This window comes from Photinus pyralis, unplaced genomic scaffold, assembly GCF_008802855.1.
Source record: "Photinus pyralis isolate 1611_PpyrPB1 unplaced genomic scaffold, Ppyr1.3 Ppyr1.4_LG1, whole genome shotgun sequence".
Classification (NCBI taxonomy): Eukaryota; Metazoa; Arthropoda; class Insecta; order Coleoptera; family Lampyridae; genus Photinus; species Photinus pyralis.
The window spans coordinates 23,622,840-23,650,198 of record NW_022170249.1 but is presented as its reverse complement, the minus strand read 5'-3'; the positions used below and the strand labels follow the sequence as shown (position 1 = coordinate 23,650,198).

General features: G+C 35.9%; 4 protein-coding genes across 7 annotated transcripts; 3 read left to right on the top strand and 1 right to left on the bottom strand.

Annotated features, from left to right (window-relative positions):
- The first annotated feature begins 258 nt into the window (after nt 1-258).
- LOC116168749 (ATP synthase subunit gamma, mitochondrial) lies at nt 259-1,755 on the top strand. 2 transcript variants are annotated; one of them, XM_031484729.1, is made up of 3 exons: nt 259-412; nt 596-1,224; nt 1,272-1,755. In XM_031484729.1, exons 2-3 carry the CDS (start codon nt 601-603, stop codon nt 1,533-1,535), a joined length of 888 nt encoding a protein of 295 aa, XP_031340589.1. In that variant the 5' UTR covers nt 259-412; nt 596-600; the 3' UTR covers nt 1,536-1,755. The 2 variants fall into 2 exon arrangements, with proteins under 2 accessions (XP_031340589.1, XP_031340598.1); XM_031484738.1 differs by having other exon boundaries at nt 354-505.
- A 244-nt stretch (nt 1,756-1,999) lies between these two features.
- Nucleotides 2,000-8,142, top strand: LOC116168732 (endoplasmic reticulum metallopeptidase 1-like). Of its 2 annotated transcripts, none has more exons than XM_031484703.1 (12): nt 2,000-2,075; nt 2,138-2,396; nt 2,444-2,792; nt 3,696-4,067; nt 4,110-4,406; nt 4,455-4,681; nt 4,731-4,911; nt 6,853-7,037; nt 7,089-7,241; nt 7,290-7,495; nt 7,551-7,669; nt 7,717-8,142. In XM_031484703.1, exons 2-12 carry the CDS (start codon nt 2,190-2,192, stop codon nt 8,055-8,057), a joined length of 2,637 nt encoding a protein of 878 aa, XP_031340563.1. In that variant the 5' UTR covers nt 2,000-2,075; nt 2,138-2,189; the 3' UTR covers nt 8,058-8,142. The 2 variants fall into 2 exon arrangements, with proteins under 2 accessions (XP_031340563.1, XP_031340555.1); XM_031484695.1 differs by having other exon boundaries at nt 2,022-2,075; nt 2,123-2,396.
- Nucleotides 8,143-11,146: 3,004 nt separating this feature from the next.
- LOC116175261 (WD repeat-containing protein 74) lies at nt 11,147-26,314 on the top strand. 2 transcript variants are annotated; one of them, XM_031493374.1, is made up of 7 exons: nt 11,147-12,588; nt 12,642-12,765; nt 12,814-12,998; nt 25,072-25,502; nt 25,552-25,754; nt 25,798-25,999; nt 26,048-26,314. In XM_031493374.1, the coding sequence occupies exons 4-7, from the start codon at nt 25,143-25,145 to the stop codon at nt 26,270-26,272; spliced, it is 990 nt and encodes a 329-aa protein (XP_031349234.1). In that variant the 5' UTR covers nt 11,147-12,588; nt 12,642-12,765; nt 12,814-12,998; nt 25,072-25,142; the 3' UTR covers nt 26,273-26,314. The 2 variants fall into 2 exon arrangements, with proteins under 2 accessions (XP_031349234.1, XP_031349233.1); XM_031493373.1 differs by lacking the exons at nt 11,147-12,588; nt 12,642-12,765; nt 12,814-12,998 and adding an exon at nt 24,668-25,025.
- LOC116175181 (endoplasmic reticulum metallopeptidase 1-like) lies at nt 13,563-24,147 on the bottom strand. The gene is made up of 10 exons (XM_031493307.1): nt 23,502-24,147; nt 23,118-23,451; nt 22,392-23,069; nt 16,203-16,429; nt 15,975-16,155; nt 15,743-15,927; nt 14,822-14,974; nt 14,568-14,773; nt 14,236-14,354; nt 13,563-14,189 (listed from the first exon to the last, which is right to left on the bottom strand). The coding sequence occupies exons 3-10, from the start codon at nt 22,951-22,953 to the stop codon at nt 13,846-13,848; spliced, it is 1,977 nt and encodes a 658-aa protein (XP_031349167.1). The 5' UTR covers nt 22,954-23,069; nt 23,118-23,451; nt 23,502-24,147; the 3' UTR covers nt 13,563-13,845.
- Nucleotides 26,315-27,359: the final 1,045 nt, after the last annotated feature.

The window sequence follows — 27,359 nt, the reverse complement described above, 5'->3', positions numbered from 1 at the left end:
GTGTTCCATTAAAAAATGCAATATTGGTGTGCCACGCCTTTATGACCAACTCTGTATAATTAAAATTAGTACTGCATAGTAGAAATTAAAGAACCTCAAATCTTTTGTATAACACTTTTTTTTGATACCTTGTATATTTTCCCCGATAATCGACCGTTTACAAACTTTTCAGCGACCCTGTATTAATACCCTGTATATTTTCGAATTGAAGTAAACCCACCCCTGTAGTTTTATTGAATTTGTTTAAATTTAAAAGAAATTGGCTTGAATTGTGATGAAATGTAATTGTGCATGAAAAGATAAATTCGAAAATCTTTTAATCCATTTGAATTGCTTTGCCTGATTCGCACAACAATTTTTGTAGTTACGGTCCTGTCGAAGTTGATCGTAACGTAAGGACACCCGGTGGAAGGTTAGTCAAGTTACTCCAGAAAGGGCCTTATTTTAATTTGTATAACTTCGTGAACTTAGTGAATTAGTGTAATTTAAAGTATTTAACCGTAGGGTAGATATCATCTTATTTTTTTATTCACCTAACCTAAAATATTATTACATAATCTAATTTCTCATTTTTGCCATTTGCTTAACTTTTCAGTCAGTATGTTGGGCCGTGTTGGAAATCTTGCTCTTCTGGTGTGCCAAAATGGCCCTCAGTTACAACAACAATGTGGAATGGCCACCTTAAAAGCAATTTCGATCCGATTGAAATCGGTCAAGAACATCCAAAAGATTACTCAATCCATGAAGATGGTGTCAGCCGCAAAGTATTCACGTGCTGAGCGCGATTTAAAACAAGCACGGCCTGTAGGCGAGGGAGCAAAGATGTTTTACGAAAGAGCAGAGGTCGAACCTCTGGCTGAAAAGCCTCAAAAACTGTACATCGCCATTACATCAGATCGTGGTCTATGCGGAGCTGTTCATACTAACATTTGTCGTCAGATTAGAACAATTTTGAACGGACCAGATGCAGAGAACATTAAAATCGTCTGCGTGGGAGACAAATCTAAGGCAATTTTGCAGCGAACTTTTGGCAAGCACATAATCTTGTCAGTTAATGACATCGGTCGTTTGCCACCAACTTTTGCTGATGCGTCTAGGCTAGCGGCTGCCATTCTACAGTCGGGTTATGAATTTAGTTCCGGAAAAATTTTTTATAATCGTTTTAAATCTGTTGTATCATACGCTACCACTGATTTACCCGTCTTTAGTTTGGCTACAATCCAAGTAAGTTTGAATTGCTCATTGAGGTGTCTTAACTATTTATTTTGCAGGCTGCTCCAAAGCTGTCAATCTATGACTCATTGGATGACGAAGTTATCCAAAGTTATTTGGAGTTTTCGCTTGCGGCGCTATTATATTACACTCTAAAAGAAAGCGCTTGCAGTGAACAATCGTCACGCATGACTGCCATGGATAACGCGAGTAAGAACGCCGGTGAAATGATTGACAAACTTACGTTAACTTTCAATCGTACTCGACAAGCTGTAATTACTAGAGAATTGATTGAAATTATTTCTGGTGCTTCGGCTCTGTAAATACTTTATCAGTAATGTGTTGCAAGAATTTGGTTGATGTACGAAATAAGTAGCCACAGTATGTTTGTAGAATTCTTGTAATGCATTTGTAGTATCAACTGCAGTATGTAAGAAAGAAATAAGTTCAAAGTTTTCCAATTTCAAACATTGTTTTCTCATTGTTAATATAATATAAATTGTCTCACTGCGTACTTTCAATAAATCCGCATGTATTGGTTTACTTTTTTTTTAAACAGGAATTAGTCATGCCATGTTAATTCATTAATGTGGGGTGTACCAGATAGGCAAACACAAAAGAGTTATTGCTGAATGCTAGTGGAGATCATTTCGAGCAATACATTCGTTAATTTCAACCTTTTTGTACTTTTAAGTTTTATTAGCACGGAATTGGCCCCCTTGACAAATATGTTCCGGTTGTCAATTTTTGTCAAAATATTTTTTAGGGGTTACAAATTTTTTTTGGGACCCCTTGTATATAGTTAGTAAGTTAGGTTAAGTTTTCTGCAAAAAATGTAAATGTGTACAGTGTAATTGTTTCATGTACGTTGACCTCTTATCTCTCCATTTAGTTAATTTTTCTTTTATAGTCATTTTGCTTGTAGAAATCCCTATCCAGAAAAGTCTCAGTTGGGTACTAATGCTTAAACATTGAAAATGAGAAAGCGAATTACTACACAGAATGAATCTTCAATAAATGAATCTTTATTTAAGGAATATGATAGTAGTGACAAGTACAAAATTGGGGCGCATAAAATGCCATGGAGTTTTGGAATTATATTCATACTTGTCGCTTTTGCCTTATTTGGTTTAGTTTACATTCAAGACGGAAGGTTACCAACACCGTTGACTCTTCATGATGAAGTAGCTTGCTTCTATTACAATAGATATCTAACTCTCTTTTGTTTCAGAAAAACAATCCTGATTCATTCATAACAGACAGAGCAAAACACGACTTAAAATTACTAACAAGTTTGGGGTCACGCGTAACTGGTAGCTACGAAAATGAAGCATTGGCAGTAAGCTTTTTCCAACGAGAACTCGCTTTCATTCAACAGCAAGCACATCGTAATCAAAAAATTGAGGTAGATGTTCAGAAAGTATCCGGTGCCTTTTTCATGGACTTTCAACCGCACGGTGCGATTAGTACATATTCACAAATTCAGAATATTGTTGTGAAACTACACGGAAGCAATGATGAGAAACAACAACGCAGCTTGTTACTAAATTCTCATTTTGACACAGTTCCAACCAGCCCTGGTGCGTATATTCAGGTTTAATCTATTACTTTTAACGAGATTCGAGAACTGAAAGGTTCAATTTTGCGATAGTTAAGGGTGAGGCATGATATGTATTGGGATTTTAAACAAAATTTCTAAAGCTCTCATTTCATTCACTAAAACAGTTACCTATAATTTGTTGATATTTTGTTAGCAGTCATTTATACAGAAAAAAAATGATCAAAATTTTAACTGTAACAGCCAAGGTAACGGCTAACAGTGGGTTACTGTAATAATTCCCCGATCACATCACTATAATCTGTTCACCCAACAGATGCAGTTAAGCCACTCCCAATAAATTCTGGCCAATGTAATAACAGATGCCTTTCACAGTCACAAAATTATAAAAACCGGGAAATTTAAAATGTCACACTGTATGTTATAAAGTGTTATGTTTTTAATATTGACATATTGACCTTTAAACACACAGCAGTACATAGTTACAAATTGTTTATTAAGTTCAAAAAGATTAGTTTGTTCGTATAAATCAAATTAACGGCAAATTGAGGCAAGGCAAATACAAAACGCAGTGACAGGTTTGAAAGGATGTCAATTTAGATACGGCAATTATAATTCGAAGCAAATAGTTGCGTGTGTTACAGGTTTTGAAAATTCGGCCAATTAAAAATGTTCATTTAAATTTGCCGGGAATTTTTTGGGAGGAGCTTAACTGCATCTGTTGGGTGAACAGATAATAGTAGAAAACCAAATTTCATTATGCATAGAACAATATCCAGATAACATTGAAATATTCTCGGAAATATTGCTGTAATATACCAGGAATATTCAAAAAGGTATATTTGAACATGCATTAAAATATACCTAGAATATAATAATACTTTTGATATTTTGTTACCTATTGCTATGCAATTTCACTTTGTAGGTGGAACTGACGATGGAATTAATTGTGTTGTGATGCTGGAGATTTTGCGAAAGATCTCTCGTTCACCATATCGATTAGGTCACAATGTGATTTTTCTATTTAACGGTGCCGAAGAAACCGGATTAAGGGGAGCGCACGGTTTTATCACTCGGCATAAATGGGCGAAAGAAATTAGAGCCCTTATTAATTTGGAGGGGGCTGGAGCGGGAGGTAAGGAACTATTATTTCAAACCGGTATACCTTGGATGATTGATTATTACAAATATGTACCACATCCAACGGGGCTGGTACTGTCGGAGGAAATATTTCAAAGCGGACAGATTCCGTCCGACACAGACTTTAGGATTTTTCGTGATTATGGAAATGTATCAGGTAATTATTTAACGAAGGAAAAATGTTACATTGAAATTGTAGGGATGGACTTTGCGTTTGTCGAAAATGGCTATAGGTACCATACTAAGTATGACAATTTTGAAAGTATACCGGACGGTTCCTATCAGCATGTGGGCGATAATATATTAATGCTAACTAAACTAATTGGGAATGCCACCGAAATGGGGGATTCCCAGAAATCTGCGCTCAAGACTGTGTTTTTTAACTTTTTGGGATTTTTTATTGTTTATGATGAAAATCTGGCCACTTACATCAATATTTCCGTATCACTACTTTCATTCTTGGTTACTCTGTGCAGTTTCCGTAAATTTGGATTAGGTGAATGGTTACTCAATGCAATTGTAATACATAACAAATATTATCTAGGGTTTACTCGTCAATCGGCTGTGCATGTAGGTTTAACAGCTGTGTCGTTTGTAGCAGGTTGGATTTTATCTGGAATTTTCGTATTTTGCACTGCTTTCTCTCTGGATTTATTTAAATCGGCTCTGAGTTGGTACGGCACCCAATGGCTTCTGCTTGGTCTTTACACTGTACCAAGCATCGCATGCTGTTGCATCAGCAACATTCTACTCAACAACTACAACGAAAAAGTAAAATCAACGCAAAAAACACTAGAACAGTTACATTATTATTTTTTAGATGAACTTGAATGTTAACCTTCAATCGCTCTTACAAATTCACGTTGTTAATTTACTGTGGACTTCTCTTTTATTAGTTGGAACATTTTTGAAAATCCGAAGTGTATATCTCATCATGCTGCCTGTTTTATTCCAAACGGCTTCGTGTATAGTGGTTCAGTTGTTACAGCTACAGCATTCTGGTAACTATTGATAATCCTGGCAAACTTCAACATAGTTTGTTGTATCTTTGGGCTTTGCAGCTATTTTTTAATTTTTTTTTATTCCACCTTTATACCGTTTGTATTGTACGGACGATCAGAATTGCAAAATTTGTATGAAATTTAGTGATATGCATGGTTTATAAAAATTAATAAAATAAAATAGCAAGTGTCAAATAGGTACCGGGTGACCCAATAAGACTGTTCCTCGCCCATATCTCGAGAACTGTTCGTCATATGACTTAGGGGTAAAAACAAATTATTGGGTAAATTGGTCATGAAGAATGTCTGAAAATATTTTCAAGTTCTAAAAATGACCAACAGAGGGCGTAACTGCCATCTTAAATTTTAAAATTGCATTTTTTTTAAATTTCGCATAATAAACTAAACAATTCTTTTCACATTTTTAAAGAGAACCAGTTTATTTATCATGTTCGTAAAAACAAAAACTCAGTTATTTCAAAAACAGGTGGTGTGGGGGGTTCAATTGTTTTTACAATAACCTGCTTTATTGACCGATTTTAACAAATTTGGTATGGATGAATAGAGCAACGAGAGTCAACCAAAAGATAGCTGGTTTTTGTTAAGTTTTGATACTATGACCCAAAGTCCTAAAAAAATCAAATGGAATGATAACTTTTTCTTTATGATAAAGTAGCCAAATAACATCCAAAGCGGCCAGTGAAAACCGTTTTTTAAAATCTCGTTTTTAACCTCAAATATTGGGAAAATGAGATTAATTAATTAATAAAAATGCTTAAATTGTATCTTAAATTTACTTTTTACATATTTCCGGTATTTGTCGATGGTGCGAAAGAAAAGCACACTACACTTTTAGGTAGACCTTAGAAAATTAACAAATGAAACATGATGCATTATAAAATAATAACAGCCGTAATTTGTAAATTATTCTGCTGTGTTTACATTCAGAAAGTGCAGTTTTTTGAATTTGTAATCTTTTCTAAAACGCTGATTTCTAACCAAGAAGCATTTAATATGCTGGCTATATATTTTGAGTATTTTCAAAATGCAACCATCTCTACCCACATCTTCTATTTGGGTTATCCGAATCGACTACGAACCATCGCCGCCAGCATATTCAATCCTGTCATATCATTCCATTAGTTTTTGTTTTTACGAAAATGATAGATAAACTGGATTTCTTTAAAAATGTGAAAAAAGAATGTTTAGTTTACTATGCGAAATTTAAAGAAAATGCAATTTTAAAATTTAAAATGGCAGTTACGCCCTCTGTTGGTCATTATTTGGAAATTGAAAATATTTTCCAGCGATTCTTCATAACCGATTTATCCCATATTTTTTTATCCCTAAGTCATTCGATGAACGGTTCTCGAGATATGGCCGAGGAACAGTCTTATTGGACCACCCGGTACAGTGATGCATACATATGTAGATGTTTCTAGCATTGAGCAACAACAGCAACACTGGTCATAAAAGTACCAAGAAAATTTCAAATTGACATTTTGATATTCTGAAAAAATGCTTGTGTAGTTTCTATATGCTACCACTCCAAATATAGCAAAATTTATGGCTTCTAAAAGACGAAATATCGGACTTAAAATCTGAGCTTGGTGGGGAGTAAAAGATGCATTTGTTTTCAAAACTCACAAGAAATAAGCGAACTTCCATATTTGCCAGTTACCACTGAAAGTATTCGGAATTCCTTAAATTTTGTTTCACATTAGCGTTAGATTCGTGCCCTAAAATGTGCAACTTTGCCTCCATTTAACCGACACGTCGTATCTCTTACGATTTCCCAGATTCCAATGGTTACCCTCTAATTTGATTTGATTTACACGTCACAATTTTGTAATGGCGATAAACGGTATAAAAAAGGAAATAAAAAGCTTTGAAAAATAGCGAGGGGTGGATTATTGAAAACTACACTACAAATTGTTTTAGTTAAAACATGGCAACTGGTATACGTAATGACCCTAGTCATTCCAACTGTCTTTTTAATGCAGGTATTTGGGCTGTCGGCGCGAATTTTAATTCCAATGTGTGGACGGATTGGTCCCGAACGAAATCCTGAACTTATAATGGGCACCTTTACACTGCTTACTACAGTCTTACTTTCATCATTCTATGTATATACTTCGTAATGTTTATGCGAATGTTTAGTTTAAATTCTGATTCAGATACCGTTAATGACGTTAGTTCAGAAGCCGTGGAATGTGGTCAAAATTTTGTTTGTTGTGTTTATTATATTCTTTATAAGTGCGCTTACGCCTATTGCATTTCCGTACAGCGGTAATCCAGAGGCACCAACGCCACAACGATATTGGACTTTTGTAAGTAACCGTCTACGCCAAACTAATTTTGCAATTGCTGTTGCTTAGCACACAAGTCGAACGTTTCGAAATGACACCAACCATGTTCATAAGAAGAATGCGGGATTCTTTGTGATGAATTGGGATCGGAACGCACCTCGCAGCGTTCAAAATTTGGTAAAGGATTTTAAGAACGCAAAGCCGATTACTGACGATTGCGATACCAATCTTCTTTGTGGACTGCCGCTGATGTCCAGCAGGATTATATCAATTATGTAAGGGTTTAACTTTCATGGATTACAATTGGAATAAATTAATCGCATTCAACAGCCAAGACAGCACATGGATACCAGCAGGCCAACCAATCGTGCATGAACAGATCAATTTTAAAATGCTTGCAAAGACGCAGATATCGCCTACTGTAGTGCAGTTTAATTTTTCTGTTGCAGGTATGCGGGCATTTGTTTAAAATCTAATCGGGCAAATGTAATTTTAGGTCCGTCTCGTATGCACATTGCCATTTCCCCAAGATCAAATGCCACATTGTTGAAAACTAATCTTGTACCCGAAATTCCGAAACCGTTAATCTGGAACAAACGTTCGATATATCTTATTTTGCATGCATGGGGACTAGAGATGGATCCTTTGTTCATCTCATTAAACTTTCAAGTGTCCCCTGAATGGAAAGGACCCACCTTTGATATTTCCATAAGCGGGAAATGTGTACATGACCGTACAAATTTAAAAACGCCGCAGTATGTGCAATTTCTAAATAGCTTTCCAAAATGGGCGGATGTTGTGCCACATTTAGCAACGTATGATACTTGGGTTTACTAATAACTAATGTTGAATAACAAAAGTGTACCTTCAACTTTGTATTTTGATATATGCATATGCCAAAGAATTATATTTTGTAATTCAGTTTGACTGTATTGATTGATGAAGAGCTTAACCGTATCATTTTAGTCTACGCCTTTCACCACCCGCAGCGAATCGCCCCAGGAGAGCCTAGAAACAATACGTACTGTCAATGTATGATTCAGTATTGTTTGTGACCAGTTATGGATAACGCCCCATGGGATAGCGGAGTCTCAAACCTACAAAACCTGCCCTGTGGATCACACATATTTGACTAGCCTACTTGGGCGTTTCGCCCTACGGCATTGATTTTGTGAATCAAGTTCAGACAAGTTTTCTATACACTAGAATACAGAATTAGGAATCATGAACGGTTCAAAACTTACCTGAAATCGATTCACAATTAAGTCAATATCGCAGCGCCAAAAACTCCAGGCGAGAATATTTACAAATATATCTACGGCCAAACCGCTGAAGACATTTGGCTGAGGGGAAATGCCAAAATTATTAATGCCGAGTATTTTGTCAAGAGATGGACGTACAGGATGTAGCGTCAGCAACAAAAATCGACCGATAAGAGGGGATCAAGACAATTTTTCTGCAGCCAGCGCTAGAGGGATTTCGAGATCCATTCCATAACAGTTTCATATAACATACAAATTAAAATATTCAGTAAAAATAATCACATTTGGTAATATCACGGAAAAATATCACTGCAAACAAATAGGTACATTACCCCCCATATAAAACAAATAAAATCCCGACTCATCGTAATTGAATTTTTGTAACATACTGTAGCGAATATTCCAGAAATCCCAATAGACTTCGAGGCGCCATGAAAGATTTAGTCATAGGTGATAAAAAAACAAGGCGGATATGACGCAATCTTTCCGGGAAATACGAAGTGTTTGTGCTAGAACATTATGAAACGTCCTTGGCCACTCGAGAATATTCTAGAAAGATATTTTGCCACTTAATCTGACTCATATTCAATAACAAAGCAAGATGCGCACCCCCTCGCGAATCTTCGTCCTTGTGCAATTTGATTTATCTAAGATTCGCGCTAAAACATTTCTAGTGACGTACTTGCGTCTTTCTCCAGGTATGTTACATCACAATTTTGTTTTTCTTTTTTCGACATCGTGTGATGTAGTTTAACAAATTTAATGCCCTGAAATTTGAAATTTTCAATTAAAATTTCAAACATTTTACCGACCCTCTCTCTCTCTCACTGTCTTACCATTGTATATTTGTTAGTATAATGGGCGTGGAAGTTCAAGTTAAGTATGTTTCCCATGTAAACAAAAATTCCAAAGGTGACTTGACAGCAACTCTTTTTTGATCACATTGTATACAATGGTCTCGCCCTAAGAGGTACTAGCTATAACCTCTTTTTTACATTACTTACACCCTCCATGTGATTAATACCCCCACTCAAGCATAGTTGCATAGATGCTTTATTTCATAGCGGAACCTTTTTTATGTAAACCTTAATTGCCTTATTATTGTTAATTTTAGGACGGTAGAACTTCAGAACTATGCAGAATGACGAGCTGGTTTAAAATAAAAACTACAGGTTCGTATTAGAAAAATTAGGTAGATGGCCCAAAAAAATCAGAACGTCGGACTAGTAGGGGAAAAAAAGTTGCAATGAGGAAAATTACATTTGTTTTAATTGCCTATGTTCGGTTTTGGAATATTCACAAACCAACATGGAGTTCTCAGTCAAAATGAGAAATTAGTCACACCCAAAGCTGAGTCACCCGTACCAAAACTCCAGGAGATTACTTCACTGGAAGCCTACCTCCATCGTCCAGGCGAGATTTCAGCACTTGGAAGCGCTACCGTCCATCTCATCAAGGAACTATGAAATCTGTCACCATTCAAGAACCCTTGTAATTTATCTCTTTATGGACACCGTTCTAAGACGTTGCTGGGGTTTAACTGTCTCCACGATTTACGCCTTTAGAATCCAAATCGCCCAGGAAATTGAAAATCAAATCTGTGGATCACAAGTTAAAGCTTTTTCTGATTTTCTTCACTCGGTAACGCGACGGAGCGACTTAAGGTACGTTTCCTATGAAGCGTCTGACGCGGTGCGGCTGACGCAATCCACCGCCCCAATAATTTTTTTGAAGTTGCGAAAGAGAAACGGAAATTGCCCCGGCTTATGATCGGCTTATGGTTTTAGAAAATTCAAAAAAGGAATAAGTTGTGGAAAAAATCGTACCGGCCTTGGATTTAGTAAATCAAACTGGATCAACCTGCTTTTCTTGCGACAAAACGCACGTCAGTGCTTCATGTTCCATGGCTCCGAGAAAATTTTCATTAACATAAAACTAGCGCGTTTAGCATGGCGTCTACTTTTTAAACTAACGCGCGAGTACTTGGGTAAGCTCTCAGCTTTAATTTACGGATTCGTCTACTTGAACCTCTGGACGCGTCCCCACTCTTTTTTAATTTCTAACACGCCTACGAAATGGTGCTAGCAGGTTAAATCTGTTTAGTTGGTTCGTAACCAGATTTTAAGATCGCTTATATAGTTCTCGCGGAAGTTATGAAACTTTGCAGGTTTGGATGTCCAGAACTAAAATTCACAAAATGCACAATCTGAGACATGCCGCCTGCGCCGCCATCTTGCCAGGATGGCGCCCAAAAACGGTTTTTTGCAAATATCTTCAAAACTATGCGTTTTTCGAAAAAGTATTTATTTATTATCCCTCTCTTGTTCTCTAGTATGTTGAGAGCAAAATTGAATAGGCAGAAATTTCCTACAAGAAATGTTCTTAGCATATTTTTGCTAAAATAATTTACTAATCGGTACAGTCCTAGCATAAGTGCAGATGCCGATGTGCACACCTGCAATAAAGCGCCACCAGTGGGCGCCTCGAAGCAGATCGTTTGTCCGTGTCGCTTAACAGTTGTACTGATTCGGTAAAGTAGGTAACCATTTTCCTCGTTGAAGATATGGAAATCAACGAGCAAGATCCGTCTGGCCTTTGCCAAGTACCTAAGTGGATTAGGCCTACAGGGGAAACCACGTTAAAAAAAACGCGCCGTGTACTTTACCTCTTGGGTGGTGTGGAAACAAGTATAGCATTTTAAATCGAAATTAATTGAACATAAATTATTAACATTGATTAATTAATGAATTAATCAATTAATTGAATAAAAGATATGCCATTATTTCGTGTTGTTTACTAGGAACATATTTTATAGGAAACTTCCTCCTCGTTAATTTTGCGGTCTACATACTTTTTCGAAAAACGCATAGTTTTAGAGATATTTGCAAAAAACCGTTTTTGGGCGCCATCTTGGCGGAATGGCGCGCCGGCGGCATACCTCGGATTCTGCATTTTGTGAATTTTAGTTCTAGATCTCAAAAGTTTCAAAACTTCCGGACTTATTTCCTGGTAAAAATCCCCAATTACTGGCCTAAGCGGTTTGGTGAATCATGGAAAGATTTTATATGCCTATCTATACTTTTCCCCTTCTTGTCATTTCTAAATATGATTTCCGCGATTACCACTAGCTTCATGGCATTTATGATTAGAAAAGAGTTTTGTAAATAGGTACTTAGGTATATGATCCGAGTTATTTTGACAAGGGCTTCCTAGGAGAGCTATTTTGACAAGGCGGTATGGTTATGAGCCATTTTGTCGGGACTGTTGTGTTGGGATTCTTTTGTCGGGGTCTACGCGTCACGGCTTTTCACACCTGTTTCTATATTTTCTGGGTTAGATTGGCTTTGGTCTACTGGATTCTGGATTATGATAGGAGGGTGGACAGAGTCCACGCGTACCTAGGCCTCAAATTCGGGCCCTTTTTGTATGTTGGCTGTGTAGCATCCTCTACAAGATGGGTGATTCTATAGACCTATCTATCTATGGTCCTTTGAAGGCTTCTCTTGCATGGCGACAATCATGTTCCATTTAGCCCCCTGTGTTGGGTTATTGTTCTAATTCAGTTTTTGGTCAAGTAAGATTCCTAGATATTTTACCGACTGAAAATTGGAGGTGTTTTTGCTTCTTGGAATAGCATGGGAGTTCGAAGACCCTCCACTTTTCTTGTGAAGAGAACCAGCTCCATTTTTGTCGGGGTGATGGACTAGGAGTATTCCCTACACCATTCTTCGGTTAATCTAAGAGCTGATTGCATCAGTCTGCATAGAGTACAAGAGTAACCTCAAATTTGTCAGTTGTTAGTATGGATATATATCGTCCGCATACCCCAGGGGCGGTATGCTTTAGGCGGAATCGCAGCTTTGGGGTTATATAAAGACCCTCCATTGTTTGATACAGAGGAGAGGGGGATTCTATAGAGCTGCAAAAACTCTTCCATGCCTTATATAGCCTTTGGTTTATCTTATAGGCCTCCCAATCGCCTGAGCTTTGCTCTTCTTTGCCTTACTGAACAGTTTGCCCAACCGAGTTTTCTGCTTTCGAGCGCCCTGCACCATCAGGGACCATCCCTGGCAGTCTTCGGAGGAAATGGCTGCATAATGAAGTTGGTAAGGAGATCTACTTTCTTAGCAAGGTATTATAATCATTAGAAAACCCGAAGGTTTCAGATTGGCAAGCAGTCAAGAGTACCTAAAAGGATCTACGAGCATGGGTATTGTGTACAAACCAAGGTACAAAGCTGGTGAACTAGAGGCGTACCATGGAATCCGAATATATTGCTGCAGGTAAATGTGAAAGAAATGCAATCAAGCAATTACTAAGCGAGGTTACAGAACTCCAAGGCGCTCCATGCCTCAAAATCGACGCCAGTGCACTGCAACTACTGAAAAACCCAGAATTCCATAAACGGTAAAACTAGCACTCATCTTCGCTACTGCGTTGACGTCACAACTAACGGCGGCCGTCATCTCGAGTGCATGGAGTGATGCACTGTTCCCTACAGGGTCTTTAATTTAAGGTAAGTTTAACTTCTTGTTTTAATGTTGTATTAACTGTATTCAAACAGAAGAACTAAGAATATGCCAAACACGTGCAGCGTCCTTGGTTGCAAAACCAATTATAATACAACAGATAAAGTTACGGTTTTTGCAATGTATACACCGGGTTGGTAGACCAGCCTTGTCTGAAACCCCGCCCACTCAGGTAAAAATAAAAATTAAATAATAAAAAAAACTTTCGTGATTACTAGTTACTCCAGGGTTTTTATAAAACATTTCTCCTACAACTTATTATTCGGGTAGACCTTTAATTACGGTCTTGGTGGCAACTCGGGTCGAACAAACTGTTGCATTTGTTGCACATTTCGCTCACAACAATTGTTTTATTGCAGTAATAGCATTTTCAAATTAGGAGTAACTAGCTGCTCCCATGTTAGGATCACATAGTTCATAGAATATAACAATACTGATAAATTGAGTGAACTGTTTTACCTCACTCTGCCCTTTTAGGCCGGATAGGTATAAAAGTGACAAAAAAAAGAGTGGTAAGAGCTAAAACAACAAACATGCAAATTAAAAACGGGTTACAATTAAAAAACTGTATTTATATGAAGAGAGTACATTGAAATGTATGTAGGTATGTATTTTGATTACAAGATATTACACAGCAGTAGCTCATAAATATGAAAATTTTCGTAAATATTTTCCTTAAGCTTAAATCCCTACAATAACAAAGTTAACCTTAGCATATAATGATTGAATTTTCGAACAGTACAAGAGAGCATCGATTGAGAATTAATTAAGTTCTAATAAGAAGATTGATTCGAGCAACTTTTAATACTAAGACTATATGAATTACCCAATCACTCAATACACCCACGACTCGTATGTTGCTAACGCCGCAACGACATCAGTCCACTTAGGAAATTCTTCTAAAAATTGAGTAAACTTGGAAATCTTTACAAACGTCTTATCATTTATATATCTCGCAGTTAGAGCTACATCAAAAGTAGGGTTAGTCCAATTCGACGGTGTCTCGAAATCTATATAAAAGTTCAACGATGACCTTGATTTTAACCAAGAAAACAATATTATATAAGCGGGCCGTCCGTTCCAAAAGATCGGCTCCATTTGCGTTTTTGGAAATAGACGTATCTCGAATACATTAATGTTTCGTTTTGGTGAAATGTACACACCGACGTGATTGGGACCTAAATCACGAATTGCGTATAAAAATATACAAACATTTAGAATTACCTGAAAGAGTAAAATTATAACGAATAGATGTATCTGACAGATATGTTTTGGAGATAAGCTGCAAACTGATCGGTTCCGGAATCTTCGGCTCATCACTCGGTATCCATGTACTATCCCGTCTAAAAACATAAAGAGTGCTTATTCGCTCCTGGCAATATACATCAAATTTAAATACTGACTGTCTTTATAAAATTTCAGTTTATAAAATGGGATATTTAGTTTTTATTTTTAAGTCATACTAGATCCATTCGCTTCATTTATTTTATATTTAAGCGTTTCTTATTAATTTTAATCTTCATTAGTGAAACCATGCCTTACAACTTCAAACTCACAATGTAGGAATTAATTTAGTGTTCACTAACGGAAGTCCACAAAATAGACTACGATCACAATCCTCACTTAATGACTTAATGTCACTCAACTCTGTTATGTATTTCTTCAAATTATTCGGCGAATTGCGGTCTGAGTTGAGTAGGTAAAATCCGGAATCGTTTTTAAAAATTTCGTTTGAATCGTTACGAAATATCCTTTTGGTATGCTGTAATAGAGCGTTTATTACCAAATCGAGCAAAGTATCCAGACTTACATAGATATAATACCTCTGGGGTGCCGGACTTTCCGGATTGCCGCTATATGGGAAACCAAATGGAGTCATTAAGATTATAATGTATATTACGAATATTAATGTTAATGTCATCACTAATGCCATTGGTTTCCGCACTAAAGTAATTAGCGGCATCTATAATAATATTATTACGTTTTGCGCCTATACAGGGTGGTGACTTGCGTAGGGATTTCAATGTAAAATTCATAACATGCGATTATTGGCTCCCCAAATTAATTTAGAGGAAAAATGTATTAAAGTTTTTTGTAGAAACCATTTTTCTACGCCAATCAACCGTATTAGTTTTCAATTTTTTTCATACAAAGACGGAAAATTGGAAATCATCTTTTTTCGATAATCTGCGATGCCATGGAATTTTCTAAAACAAAAAGATATCCAGTTATCAATTAGCAGCAGTTCGAAATGGATTTTATGATCGACTTGGTTACTGTCTTGCAGATAATGGTGACTTATTCGAACATTTATTGTAAATTGTTATATTAGGAAACCGTTTTTACTTTTTTGGTCTTTCTTTATGTTGAATTTGCTGTTCTAAATATAATACTTTTTAATAGAATTTGATTTGTTTTATAGCAGACATTCCATGGCATGACGGATATTCGCGTAGTTTTTCTATTCAGTCGTAGCCTTTATCACTGAAAAAAAAAAAAAATTCCATGGCATCACAGATTATTATTATTCCAATTTTCCGTCTTTATTATGCAAAAAGTTGAAAACCAATACGGTTGATTGACGTAAAAAATTTTTTTCTACAAAAAACCTCAATACATTTTTGCTCTAAAATAATTTGGGGAGCCAATAATCGCATGTTATGAATTTTACATTGAAATCCCTATGATGCGTTACGCAAGTCACCACCCTGTATACTTGTCGTTCACTTACATAATATGATATGGTTAGAATTGTTAAGACAACTATAAGAATGCCCAAATGAACTTCAGAATTTTTATCTGGTCCCGAACGACCATAAACCGAGATTAAAATTATGACTATCTGTAAGGTGTGCTGCATTAAAAACATCGTTGGCAACACCATACCCAAAATGTATAAAATCAGCCACTTTTTCACTGAAAATAAACGTTTTATCTTACAATTAAATACGGATTATGCTCACTTGTATGACGTACTCCAAACATTTCGATCAACCCAAATGTAAATATTTGAAAAGTAATCGGAATAAGTATCACATAGATGAATCTAAATTGTGCCATAGTCCCTACTAATAACACCATTGTCCATATCAGTCTTAAAAGATGCAATTGAATTTGTGTGCGAGCTCCAATACTGAATGTGTTCTGTTGGCAGAATACTATAATCCGTGCCTGTAAATTGGTGCGCATACCTTATCATTAAAATAATTGAAAATCAAAGTAATAGAAAAAATACAGATGTTTGTCGGAATTACGTACAATCCAAAAATTATTAATCGATTGTTGTACCAGCTTAAATTATATTCAAATCCGTCAATTAGTAATGCTATAAACGCTATGAATATTGCGGCAGTGAACCAACCAGTTATAATCGCTGTAGACATTAATCCCAGGTAAATTAATGATTGTCGACATAATCCTAAAAATATATTTGAAATGGGCTCTAGTGATGTCCATGTAGTTAGCAGAGAAATATCATGCAGAATTAAAACAATTTAATAAATTGTTATAACTCAAGTGACTATCCAAAAAATCTTCCTTGAAACTTTCTTATCCTTTTTAAAAACTAAAAGATATAGGGAAATGTTATATTATATAGGATCCTTGGGGAAATGTTCATTTTTTTGCTTAACCCTGTATTAAAGTCGGCCCGTGTGGCGCAGTTCAATTAAAGCTCAACTGTGGTGCTAAGGGTCCCTGGTTCGAATCCGGGTTCGGGCATGGATATTTGTAAATGTATAGTAGGTTGGGTTGGTTGAGCAGCCTTGGCTGAAACCCCGCCCACTCAAAAATAAAGGCAAAATAAAAAAAAATGGATTGTGGTATGTGAGATATAAATCAAAATTTTGTGAAGTATGGACTATTTGATAGTTTTTTCTGCATTATTTTCTAATTGAGCACTGAAAGAGATAAGAATAAGCTTTCTAATGACGTCTTACACGACCTATGATGCTGTTTAAAAAAATTCAAGATGGTGACCGAACCCAAAAACCATGTGTTCAAAAAAATTTTAACCTCAGGATACCGTAAACTGGAGTTACTTTGACCAGAGGGGTAACTTTGAAAAAAAGTTGAATTTTGTTTTTTTGTTTTAACTGAAAATTCTTTTAGGAACGCTATACAATCATTGTAAAAATAAACGTACTAGAAAAATAGGACACCCAAACGCACTGAGTGATGCAGAGGAATTGAGTATTATGGAGAACGCGTTTTATCATCATGGGGATTTCCACTTGACACTATTGACGTTAGAAAATTAGTGGAAAAAACTGTTACGGCATTTAAAAATAATTATTATCCGTCTAATGACTGGACTCGCGGCTTTTTACAAAGACATAAAGATGAAATCACTCTACAGCCCTGTCAAAATATAAAAAGAAATAGAGCAGCTGTATCTACCAAAATGATTGAGGATTACTTTAAAAATTTACAAGTCTCTCTCCAAGGAATACCAGCCTCAAATATATTTAATTTTGATCTGATAACTCAGGATCAAAAAAATGCATATTTTAGAAGGGGGTTAAATATCCCGAAAACCAATCAAAAAGTGCCATTTCTATCATATTCTGTGGCAGAAAAGTCAATAATAAGTTCTTGTGGCCTCAGGTTTTAGACCAGGGGATAATACCAGGAATGAATTAATGAAGGAACTCACTGAACCAACTGCAGGTAGAAGAGATGCCTTACTGTTTAACCTTGTAGAAATTAAACCATATTTAAAATATTTGCAGTACGTTCACATGTAACCTTATGGACACTTTATTGATTTATGAAAACAATTTATTCTTCATATTTTTTGCTTGCTTTGAAAGTACCAATAACGTTTTGATAATCTAAAGTTTATTTATAGAAATCTGGAAAAATAATAAATTTAATTTTTTTAATTGAAAGTTATCATTCTACATTATAATCAAGATTGCGTATTGCTATCAATCCACAAACAATCGAAACGTTTTTGGTACTTTCAAAGCAAGCAAAAAATATCATGAAGAATAAATTTTTTTCATAAATCAACATTTAAAAAAAATTCTCTCTTGTATACCCCATCGCTTTACACACTGTATTTATTGTTTATTTGTGTTGGTGAGCACCCTGTATCTAGTTAGGTACATGTACCCTTACCCTTTTCAAAGAATTTTATTTTTGTTACCTAGGTACTTCTTGCCGTTAATGGAATTAGTACAGTTAAATTAAATACAATTTCCACGAATAGCGGAAGTAATTGAAAGAAAGCTGAAAATTGATATAGAGGTACATTAGGGCTTGTATTCGAACATACTAAAAGTCGGGACCGAAACTCCTAGGGCTCAAGCCGCCATCTTGGAAAAAAGGTACTCCAAATCACTTTTTCGTTTTTCATTTAAAAAAAATTCTCGTGCATTCTAGCAAGTAAAGTTTCATATAAAAAAGAAAACAACATTTTGTATAAAAAAGATGGTATGCACTTTTTTGTATTTTCGTTATTTACGACGATATTCCACATTGAATATAGAGCATAATACTTTTTTCAGATGTAAGTGCATTACTTTCAGCGCTCGCGTGCTTTAGACATGAATATGTTTAAAAAATTGATGTAGCTGACATTTGGGGGCCTGTTGACCAGTGAAGAGAAGGGCAGTTTTATCTAAAATTAAACACTTACAACATATTGTCACTCATCAGATGCGTGTTTTGTATTTCTTGTTAATCCAATCACTGTTAATGTATGGAATTATTGGCTGGGGATATTTTATGCTAGTGAATCCTTATACAGCGTTATACAGGGTGGATTTCAACGGTAATTTCTTTATAGTCAATTACTAGCTCCCCTAATTATTTTAGAGCAAAGCGCTAAAGAAGTTTTTTTTAGACAAAAAAATACTGCATCTGCATTTTTATTTTTATAAATCAGTGATGATTGGGAATCTTTTAACAAACTACAAACGCATCGCATCTACTATTAAGTTATTGTTGTTTGACGTCTAACGATTTTTATATTTAATTCTGTATTCTTGTACTGCTTGGAATCGGCCAATTGGGGTACCTAACACTAAATACACACGTTACTTGGCGGGCATTATTTCCAGCATAAAACAACTTTAACATTTCTCGTCAGTTAAATACGAGGTTAAATACATGATAAACAAGTAAGTGACAATAAGGAAATTACCATTGAAATTCCTATGCTGCGTGGCGCTAGACACCTCCCTGTATAAGGAATCAAATGTAATGAATTTACGCCAACTTTACTCCTCCAGGTCACAAAAAAATCCAAAATTACTGCCCAACATGCATAATATACTTTTCCCAAGGTCTGAAAAAACAATCTGTAAACGATGTGCTCAGTACATTGCTCCAAGGCTTTATTCCATTCTACGCGAAATGAAAAACAATACAAGCCCTCATGTACCTCTACACCAACTTTTCCGATTAGACTTCTCAATCAAAAGCTATGGACTACCAATTTCGAAAGAAAATTCAAAGGGTTGTAACTATTGATCTAGTAGCCCAATCTTGGAACTGTTTGAAATTATGGATTCTACAGGCCACATTCTATAAGAAAATTTTTTTTCCGGGTCGATCTGAGACAATTTTTTTTCGGGGCTCAAAAAAAGGCAGTGTATAACCTTCCTTTTTTACCAAAAATCGACTACACCAAAATTTCTCGGGAAAACACTTCTTCTTATTAATTTTGGTGCGTAGAATCCAAAACAATTCATACTTTTTCGATTAGACTTCTCAATCAAAAGTTATGGACTAGAAACCAATTTCAAAAGAAAATTCAAAGAGCTGTAACTTTTGATCTAGTAGCCCAATCTTGGAACTGTTTGAAATTATGGATTCTACAGGCCACATTCTATAAGAAAATTTTTTTTCCGGGTCGATCTGAGACAATTTTTTCTTCGAGCCTCAAAAAAAGGCAGTGTATAACCTTCCTTTTTTACCAAAAATCGACTACACCACAATTTCTCGGGAAAAAACTTTTTCTTATTAATTTTGGTGCGTAGAATCCAAAACAATTCGTACTTTTTCGATTAGACTTCTCAATCAAAAGCTATGGACTACCAATTTTGAAAGAAAATTCAAAGGGCTGTAACTTTTGGTCCAGTAGCCCAATCTTGGAACTGTTTGAAATTATGGATTCTACAGGCCACATTCTATAAGAAAATTTTTTTCCGGGTCGATCTGAGACAATCATCTTTCTTTCAATTATTTCCGCTATTTTTCCTACTTTGACTGGCCTAAATATACCTCATAGTGTTCAGGTCTCGGTTCAGGCTTTCTTTATTTCGCATGAGTGACTGACTTTTTTCGGAAACGATCCTGGTGTTTTTGAAAGAGTTCATTAGTCAGAACGGGGGGTAGTCATTTTGAAAAGTTCATGTAGATTAAGAAACATTACCTGCAATTTTTTTGGGCAATAAATTGTTATTGTCGAAATTCTTTTGCGCCCTGTATATTCGAAACAAAGCGCTCTATCAAAAATCATCGAAGGACAAAATATCCTTAGAATAGTCCAAGAAATAGCCCCTTAAATTTTTGCCGCATTTTTAATAAACACCCTGTATAATTTAGTTATTAAAAATAGATATTTTTCAAATCTACTAAGGCCCCACCTCCCCCGATACAGAAACGATCCTGGTGTTTTTGAAAGAGTTCGTGAGTCAGAGCGGGGGGTAGTCATTTTGAACAGTTCATGTAGATTAAGAAACATTACCTGCAATTTTTTTGGGTAATAAATTGTTCTTGTCAAAATTCTTTTTCGCCCTGTATATTTGAAACAAAGCGCCCTATCAAAAATCATCGAAGGACAAAATATCCTTAGAATAGTCCAAGAAATAGCCCCTTAAATTTTTGCCGCATTTTTAATAACACCCTGTATAATTTAGTTATTAAAAATAGATATTTTTCAAATCTACTAAGGCCCCACCTCCCCCGATACAGAAACGATCCTGGTGTTTTTGAACGAGTTCGTGAGTCAGAGCGGGGGGTAGTCATTTTGAACAGTTCATGTAGATTAAGAAACATTACCTGCAATTTTTTTGGGTAATAAATTGTTCTTGTCAAAATTCTTTTTCGCCCTGTATATTCGAAACAAAGCGCCCTATCAAAAATCATCGAAGGACAAAATATCCTTAGAATAGTCCAAGAAATAGCCCCTTAAATTTTTGCCGCATTTTTAATAAACACCCTGTATAATTTAGTTATTAAAAATAGATATTTTTCAAATCTACTAAGGCCCCACCTCCCCCGATACAGAAACGATCCTGGTGTTTTTGAAAGAGTTCGTGAGTCAGAGCGGGGGGTAGTCATTTTGAACAGTTCATGTAGATTAAGAAACATTACCTGCAATTTTTTTGGGTAATAAATTGTTCTTGTCAAAATTCTTTTTCGCCCTGTATATTTGAAACAAAGCGCCCTATCAAAAATCATCGAAGGACAAAATATCCTTAGAATAGTCCAAGAAATAGCCCTTTATATTTTTGCCGCATGTTTAATAAACACCCTGTATAATTTATAATTATTAAAAATACATATTTTTCAAATCTATTAAGGCCCCACCTCCCCCGATAATGGATAAATAATCATTTCCAAAACAGACGTGCTAATAAAAATATCAGCAGTTCAAGTCCAAAATTTTGCAAAGTAACCTCAGTTTACGGGATATTTCAAACAGTTTGAGCGTGAGGGCTTTGGTTCCATCTTTAATAGCAAACCTGTATAACTTATGTTATACAAATGGGAACTCCACCACTCATTATCAAAAATGTGTTTTTTTAAAACAATGTTTATACTTAGCTGTTCATTTTGCAAAAGTAAGCTACGATTCAGTATAAGAAAATTATGTTTACATCATTATATTATAATGTAATAGATACATGAAAAAGGAGTATTTTGATAATCTGTTGACACTATAATATTCCTAAATGGTCACATGTATCGATGGCATGCAAGCAAACTAACAAGAATTCAAAAAAATAACATACATTTTTCATGTGTGCAAAATTATACAAAAGCTTGCCCCCTTGAAACTTTTTGGAAACCTTTTTGTTAACTTTAAGAATATTTTTAAAATTCCTTTTCCTAGAGCTTATTTGTAAATGTTTGGGGAAAATTTTAATCAATCTTTTTAGGGATCTTCCTAGAGATATTGATCAGCTTAGAGGTCTTTAATAAAATATCTTCATAAAAAGCTTATTCTATTTGACATATTCATTGGGTTTGAGTTTTGAGACACCTGACAAATATTTTTAGAAACCTTGTGCGAAATATTCTAATTGTCTTGCAAATAGAATCTGTCCCTTTTGTAAATAACACCCCCATATGATATCTACTTCATCATAGCTTAGCTTGTATTGTTCTGCTAGTTACATGGACATAAAATTACGCAATTGACTTACTCAGACCAAAACTGTGGAGATTCCTAAGTGCCACGATTATAGATAAAGATGAGACGGCGATGTGGATTAATGAAGCAATTGCAACCGTGTAATGAATCACAAATAATTCAAAAAAATCGTAAAATATAACCTTGTCTACTGTTTGGCCTAAAGGCTTCAACTCCTGCGCGTCGGCTAACCCTTGAACTAGTGTTAAAAGATTATCTCCTACATGCTGAATTGACTCTATCGGTACACTAGCATAATCGTCAAACCTAGTGTGAAATTTATAACCGTTACGAAAAAACGTGAACTCCACACCGACTGTATTTCCATAATCTTTCATCATGTTAAAATCGGCACCTAGAGGTACAAAGCCGAACTGCAGCAATTCTTCGACACACGCTAAGGTGCGAGGGCGCGGTACCTTCTGATAGTAATACAAGAACCACGGACGATTTGGTCCAACACGAACGAGCGTCTCTTTTCCACCTACGCCCACCGAGTCCAAATTGATGAAAGCACTGACCTCTTTTGCCCATTTGTGTTGCGTTACAAAACCGTGCACCGCATGTGACCACATTTCGCCAGCACCATTGAAAAGAAACACTATGTTGTGCTCGTAAAGTTTTGTGGATCAGGATAATTTTCGTAGAAGCTCCAACATGGTTGCACAATTTACGCCATTGTCACCAGCACCTACATTTAGAAAGTGAGCGGTGGTCGCTACCACAAGAAATAGCTTACCGGATGTACCCGGAGCAGAGTCAAAATGTGCATTAATCAGAAGCGTATGTCGCGAGTGGTTTGAAGAGTGCAACTTTACAAGCACATTTTGCACTTTGTCGTAAACGCTCACAAATCCCTTGTCTACAAGATAAGAACCGGAAGCTACCTGTTCGTCCACCTCCATTTTCTGAACGGCATTTGCCTCTTGCTTAACCTCTTGTATTTTTTGCCGTAAATAGTCCACAGCCGTCACTTCATTCTCATAGCTACCGATAATACGCGGGCCAATCTCTGTAAACTCTTTAAGATCTTGTTGCACGCGTTCCGCAATGAACGCAGCGGGATTGTCTTTCTGTAATTGCCTTCGTGTGAGTTTGGAAAGGGGGCGAAACATACATTTACCTCGTCAATAATATATAATGGGTTGGGAAAAATACCATCAATCAAATAAACGATTCCATACAAACTAAATATAAACATGATAAAGATGATTGCAATTACAGGTGGAACTGTATGGCGGTTTGCGGCGTAATGTTCGGAAGGATCATCACCACCACCGTGCATTTTATTTAAAAATTTATAAAGGTACTTATATAAAAACTACTGTAAACGTTAATTTATTGGAAGAGGGAGCTCGGAAACTGGGCCTGGGAAGAACAAGATTGGCAGAAATCAGATAACAGCCGATGCAGTGACGCTCAACATTTTGGGATGTTCCATTAGGAAGACTCTCAATCAATGGGGTATACAGGGAATAAAAAATTTTCTGTGGCTGGCACACCCTCACCCTCAGACTTGTGCATGCGCGTTCTGCCCAAAAGGGTTCAGCTCGTGCCTCGTTCTTTTACTAGTGCAGCTGCAGGGTAATTAGACATAGACCCCGATATTAATAAAGAGCTAAATTATTGATTGATAATCCAAAATTCACAAAAAAATAATCTTGGAGAGAATGCGCCATTTTGAAAAAATCATTGCAATCTTGGATATGTCAAGTACGGCTAAAGCTGGATGGTCAATAGTTTGAAATGTCAAGCACATTTCAAATTATTGACCAATCATAAGCATTTCGGATGACCGTATCGTCGGATTTCGTATTCATGTGAATCCAGCTTAAACCGATAATCGGATTCATCGAGATAATCGGATTATATTCGTTTTTGCGCCAAATTGCTTCATTGCGCAAACCCCTCGACCAATGACGTTATCCGTGAATCCAATTACAAATACCGCGAATTCGGTTGAAGAAGATGGCCCATTATTGAGGTTATCAACGGTCCCAAATACCAAACGATTACCTATATTGCGAAAAAAGAAAAAGAAAGAGCTTTCTATGTGCATAGAAACGATATCTTGTTTTCCGAAGATACAGAGTGAACACTCCAAAAAAGGGCAATCTTTATAACTTTAAATGGTAATTTGATGTTACAGAATTGGGAAAGGTAAAAAAAAAGAAAGGGCATTCTCGCCTGAATACAGTTTTCCTATTTATATAAAACCCTTTACTTCCACAGGTATTTCCATTTCATTCTTGGAATAGTTATGTAATAATACCATTGAATTATAATACATTAATTAGTTGTGTTAATGCTTTAATTAGTGAACTTTATAGAAAATTTGCCATTAATGACGTAAGTATAGATTGCGTAAATAATTCTGTCTTAATTTTCGAAGCACGGTATTCCATAATGACTAATGAGACAAGGTATGCACAAAACGCAAAATTTTAGTAGCACCATGTACTTTGTTTACTACTTTATCTTATGACATCATCCTATATAAAACTGAACCTAACCTAGAAAATTCACGTTGGTTATTTTTACTTAACCTCAAATACTGTGTTTTGATCGCTTTAATTTTGTCGCCGCGAAATGAACGCAAATAAGCTATATTGCATATACGCCGGAACTGTTCGAGGAGCTGTAGCACGTAAGTGTGTCGTACGTAATTTCGGCACTATCTCGGGCTTTTCCAGATGTTGAATCTCGACCCGATTCCGATATTAACTTTCAACTCAACGATGTGGAGAAATCCGAAATTAAGTCTATGCACTGGGGCCGATCTGAGACGGAGATTATCATAGGCCATCAAAATGGTTCTGTGAGACTTTACAACACTTTAACAAACAATTTTGTACAATCGTTAAGTAATCTGGACGGGGATGGTGGTGTTTGCGGTTTAGGTGTTTTAGACAATTCAGTATTAGTGGCACGAAATAGTGGTGTCATTAATATATGGTCTAAGAATAATGTTGAAAGTTTTAAACTGAACTTACCTGATGATAGCACGTTAGATTGCATGGCTCAAAATTTTAATAACTACAATGTGATCGCAACTGGTGGGGAACGGAACGATTTAAAGTTATGGGACATTGAAACTAAATCATCTATATTCAAAGCGAAATCGGCAAGTAACTGCAGTTAATTAAACTTTGAAAAAAACTTGGTTGTTCTAGATGGGACATGACGAATTGAACTTACCTATACCTACCTCAGTTCGAGGTATTTGTTTCTTCAACAACGAAAATAATTTAGTCAGTTGTGCAACAAAGGAAGGCCATGTTTTGTTGTACGATGGTCGGGTTCAAAGGAGACCTATTGTTAAGTTCTTGGAGGTAAAGGCGAGCTACTCGGCAATTGCTTGCACATATCGTGATAGGTACGGATGTATTAGTTAATTGATATTAATTGGCACATTGTAGACAAATTGTGGCCGGAACTACAAGAGGTTATATACAGTTACTGGATTTAAGGGCTTCAAAGCGTTGTCTTCGTACTTATAAATCGTTTACTGGCGGAGTTACAAGTTTAGTATGTGACATATCGTCGCCTGTCGTTATAAGTACAAGTTTAGACCGATTTGTGCGCATTCACGATTTGGACACAAAGAATTTGCTGTACAAGGTACGGGTGTTAGCCAAATATTTAAATGTAATATTATCCCCCTTGTAGAAGTACATGAAGCAGAGTTTAACGCAAATTGTTATTAAGCCCATCTTTAAGGAGGAACCGAAGGAAGAAGAAAAGGATAGTAAATTTAATAATGAAAATGTAGATGCAGAATTTGAGGAGATGTTTGATCAAATGGAAACAATAACTGAGAAATCGGTAAAGAAACGAAAAAAAATAACAGAAAGTCAAGTCAAGCACACAAAGTTGAAGAGAATTAGCAATTAGTTATATAATTGACATGATAAGAAGTAAAAATTTATAATATGACTGTGGAAGATTTATTAACGATCCTCAGATCCTTTATAGTTTTGTATGGTTGTCCGCCTATTCGTCTGTGTTTGCTATAACCCTTAGTTAAGATCCTTAAATACTTTTTATAACATTTAATTTTTCTCCGTCTGTTTCTATGCGCTATAACTCTTGTTAAAAATGGCTGAAATTGATGTACGGGTACCTTTGACTTTAAGGTAGGAGGCTATTAATTTTCAGAAAGCCAACAGAAACATTAATTATAGGATTTTGAGTGAATCGGAAACACGAAAAGCTGTGGGATCAGTATAATAGAAATCTACATACATGGTGGTGACTTGTGTAACGCATCATAGGGATTTCATTGTAAAATTCATAATCATGCGATTATTGGCTCCCCAAATTATTTTAAAGCAAAAATGAATTAGTTTTTTGTAGAAATAGTTATTTGTTTCATTAGTACAAAAAATGTCAGTTTTCGGGACGAGGAAGATAGTTGCTGGACGACGCGTTAGCGGAGTCCAGCAACCTTCCGAGTTCCGAAAACGCATTTTTTGTACGAATAAAACATAAAATTTTTTCTCCAACCCCCTTTACTTCAAATTATATTCAAATTTAGATTCATTCACAGTTTCACTACTAGTATAAGAACTTCTGCTTTCTTGTCCTCACGTGTCATGCCACTCTATGCTTTTAGGTTAACTTATAACCTATTCGTTCTTACTTCTGACTTCTCACCTCTCGCGACTTTGTAGGGAGCAAATCTTGAGGTAGCATGTTCTGCCGTTTCTAAAATCTCTGGCGAAGTGCAATCCATGTCGCTATCAGTTTCAGTCATTTCTATTGTATACACAATTAATATTGTTATATTTTGTATTGAAATAAAAAACTTACCATACAGTTTTTTAATTAAAATTAAATGCAATTAACTTTTTCAAATTTTGAATTCAAAATGACAGATAATAGTGCAATGGGTCTGAAGTAGATGGCGTTACGCGCGACGGCGGGTTGTATACGTATTAAAATTACGTTCATCCAATAGCCAGGTTGCGGACAGCATTTT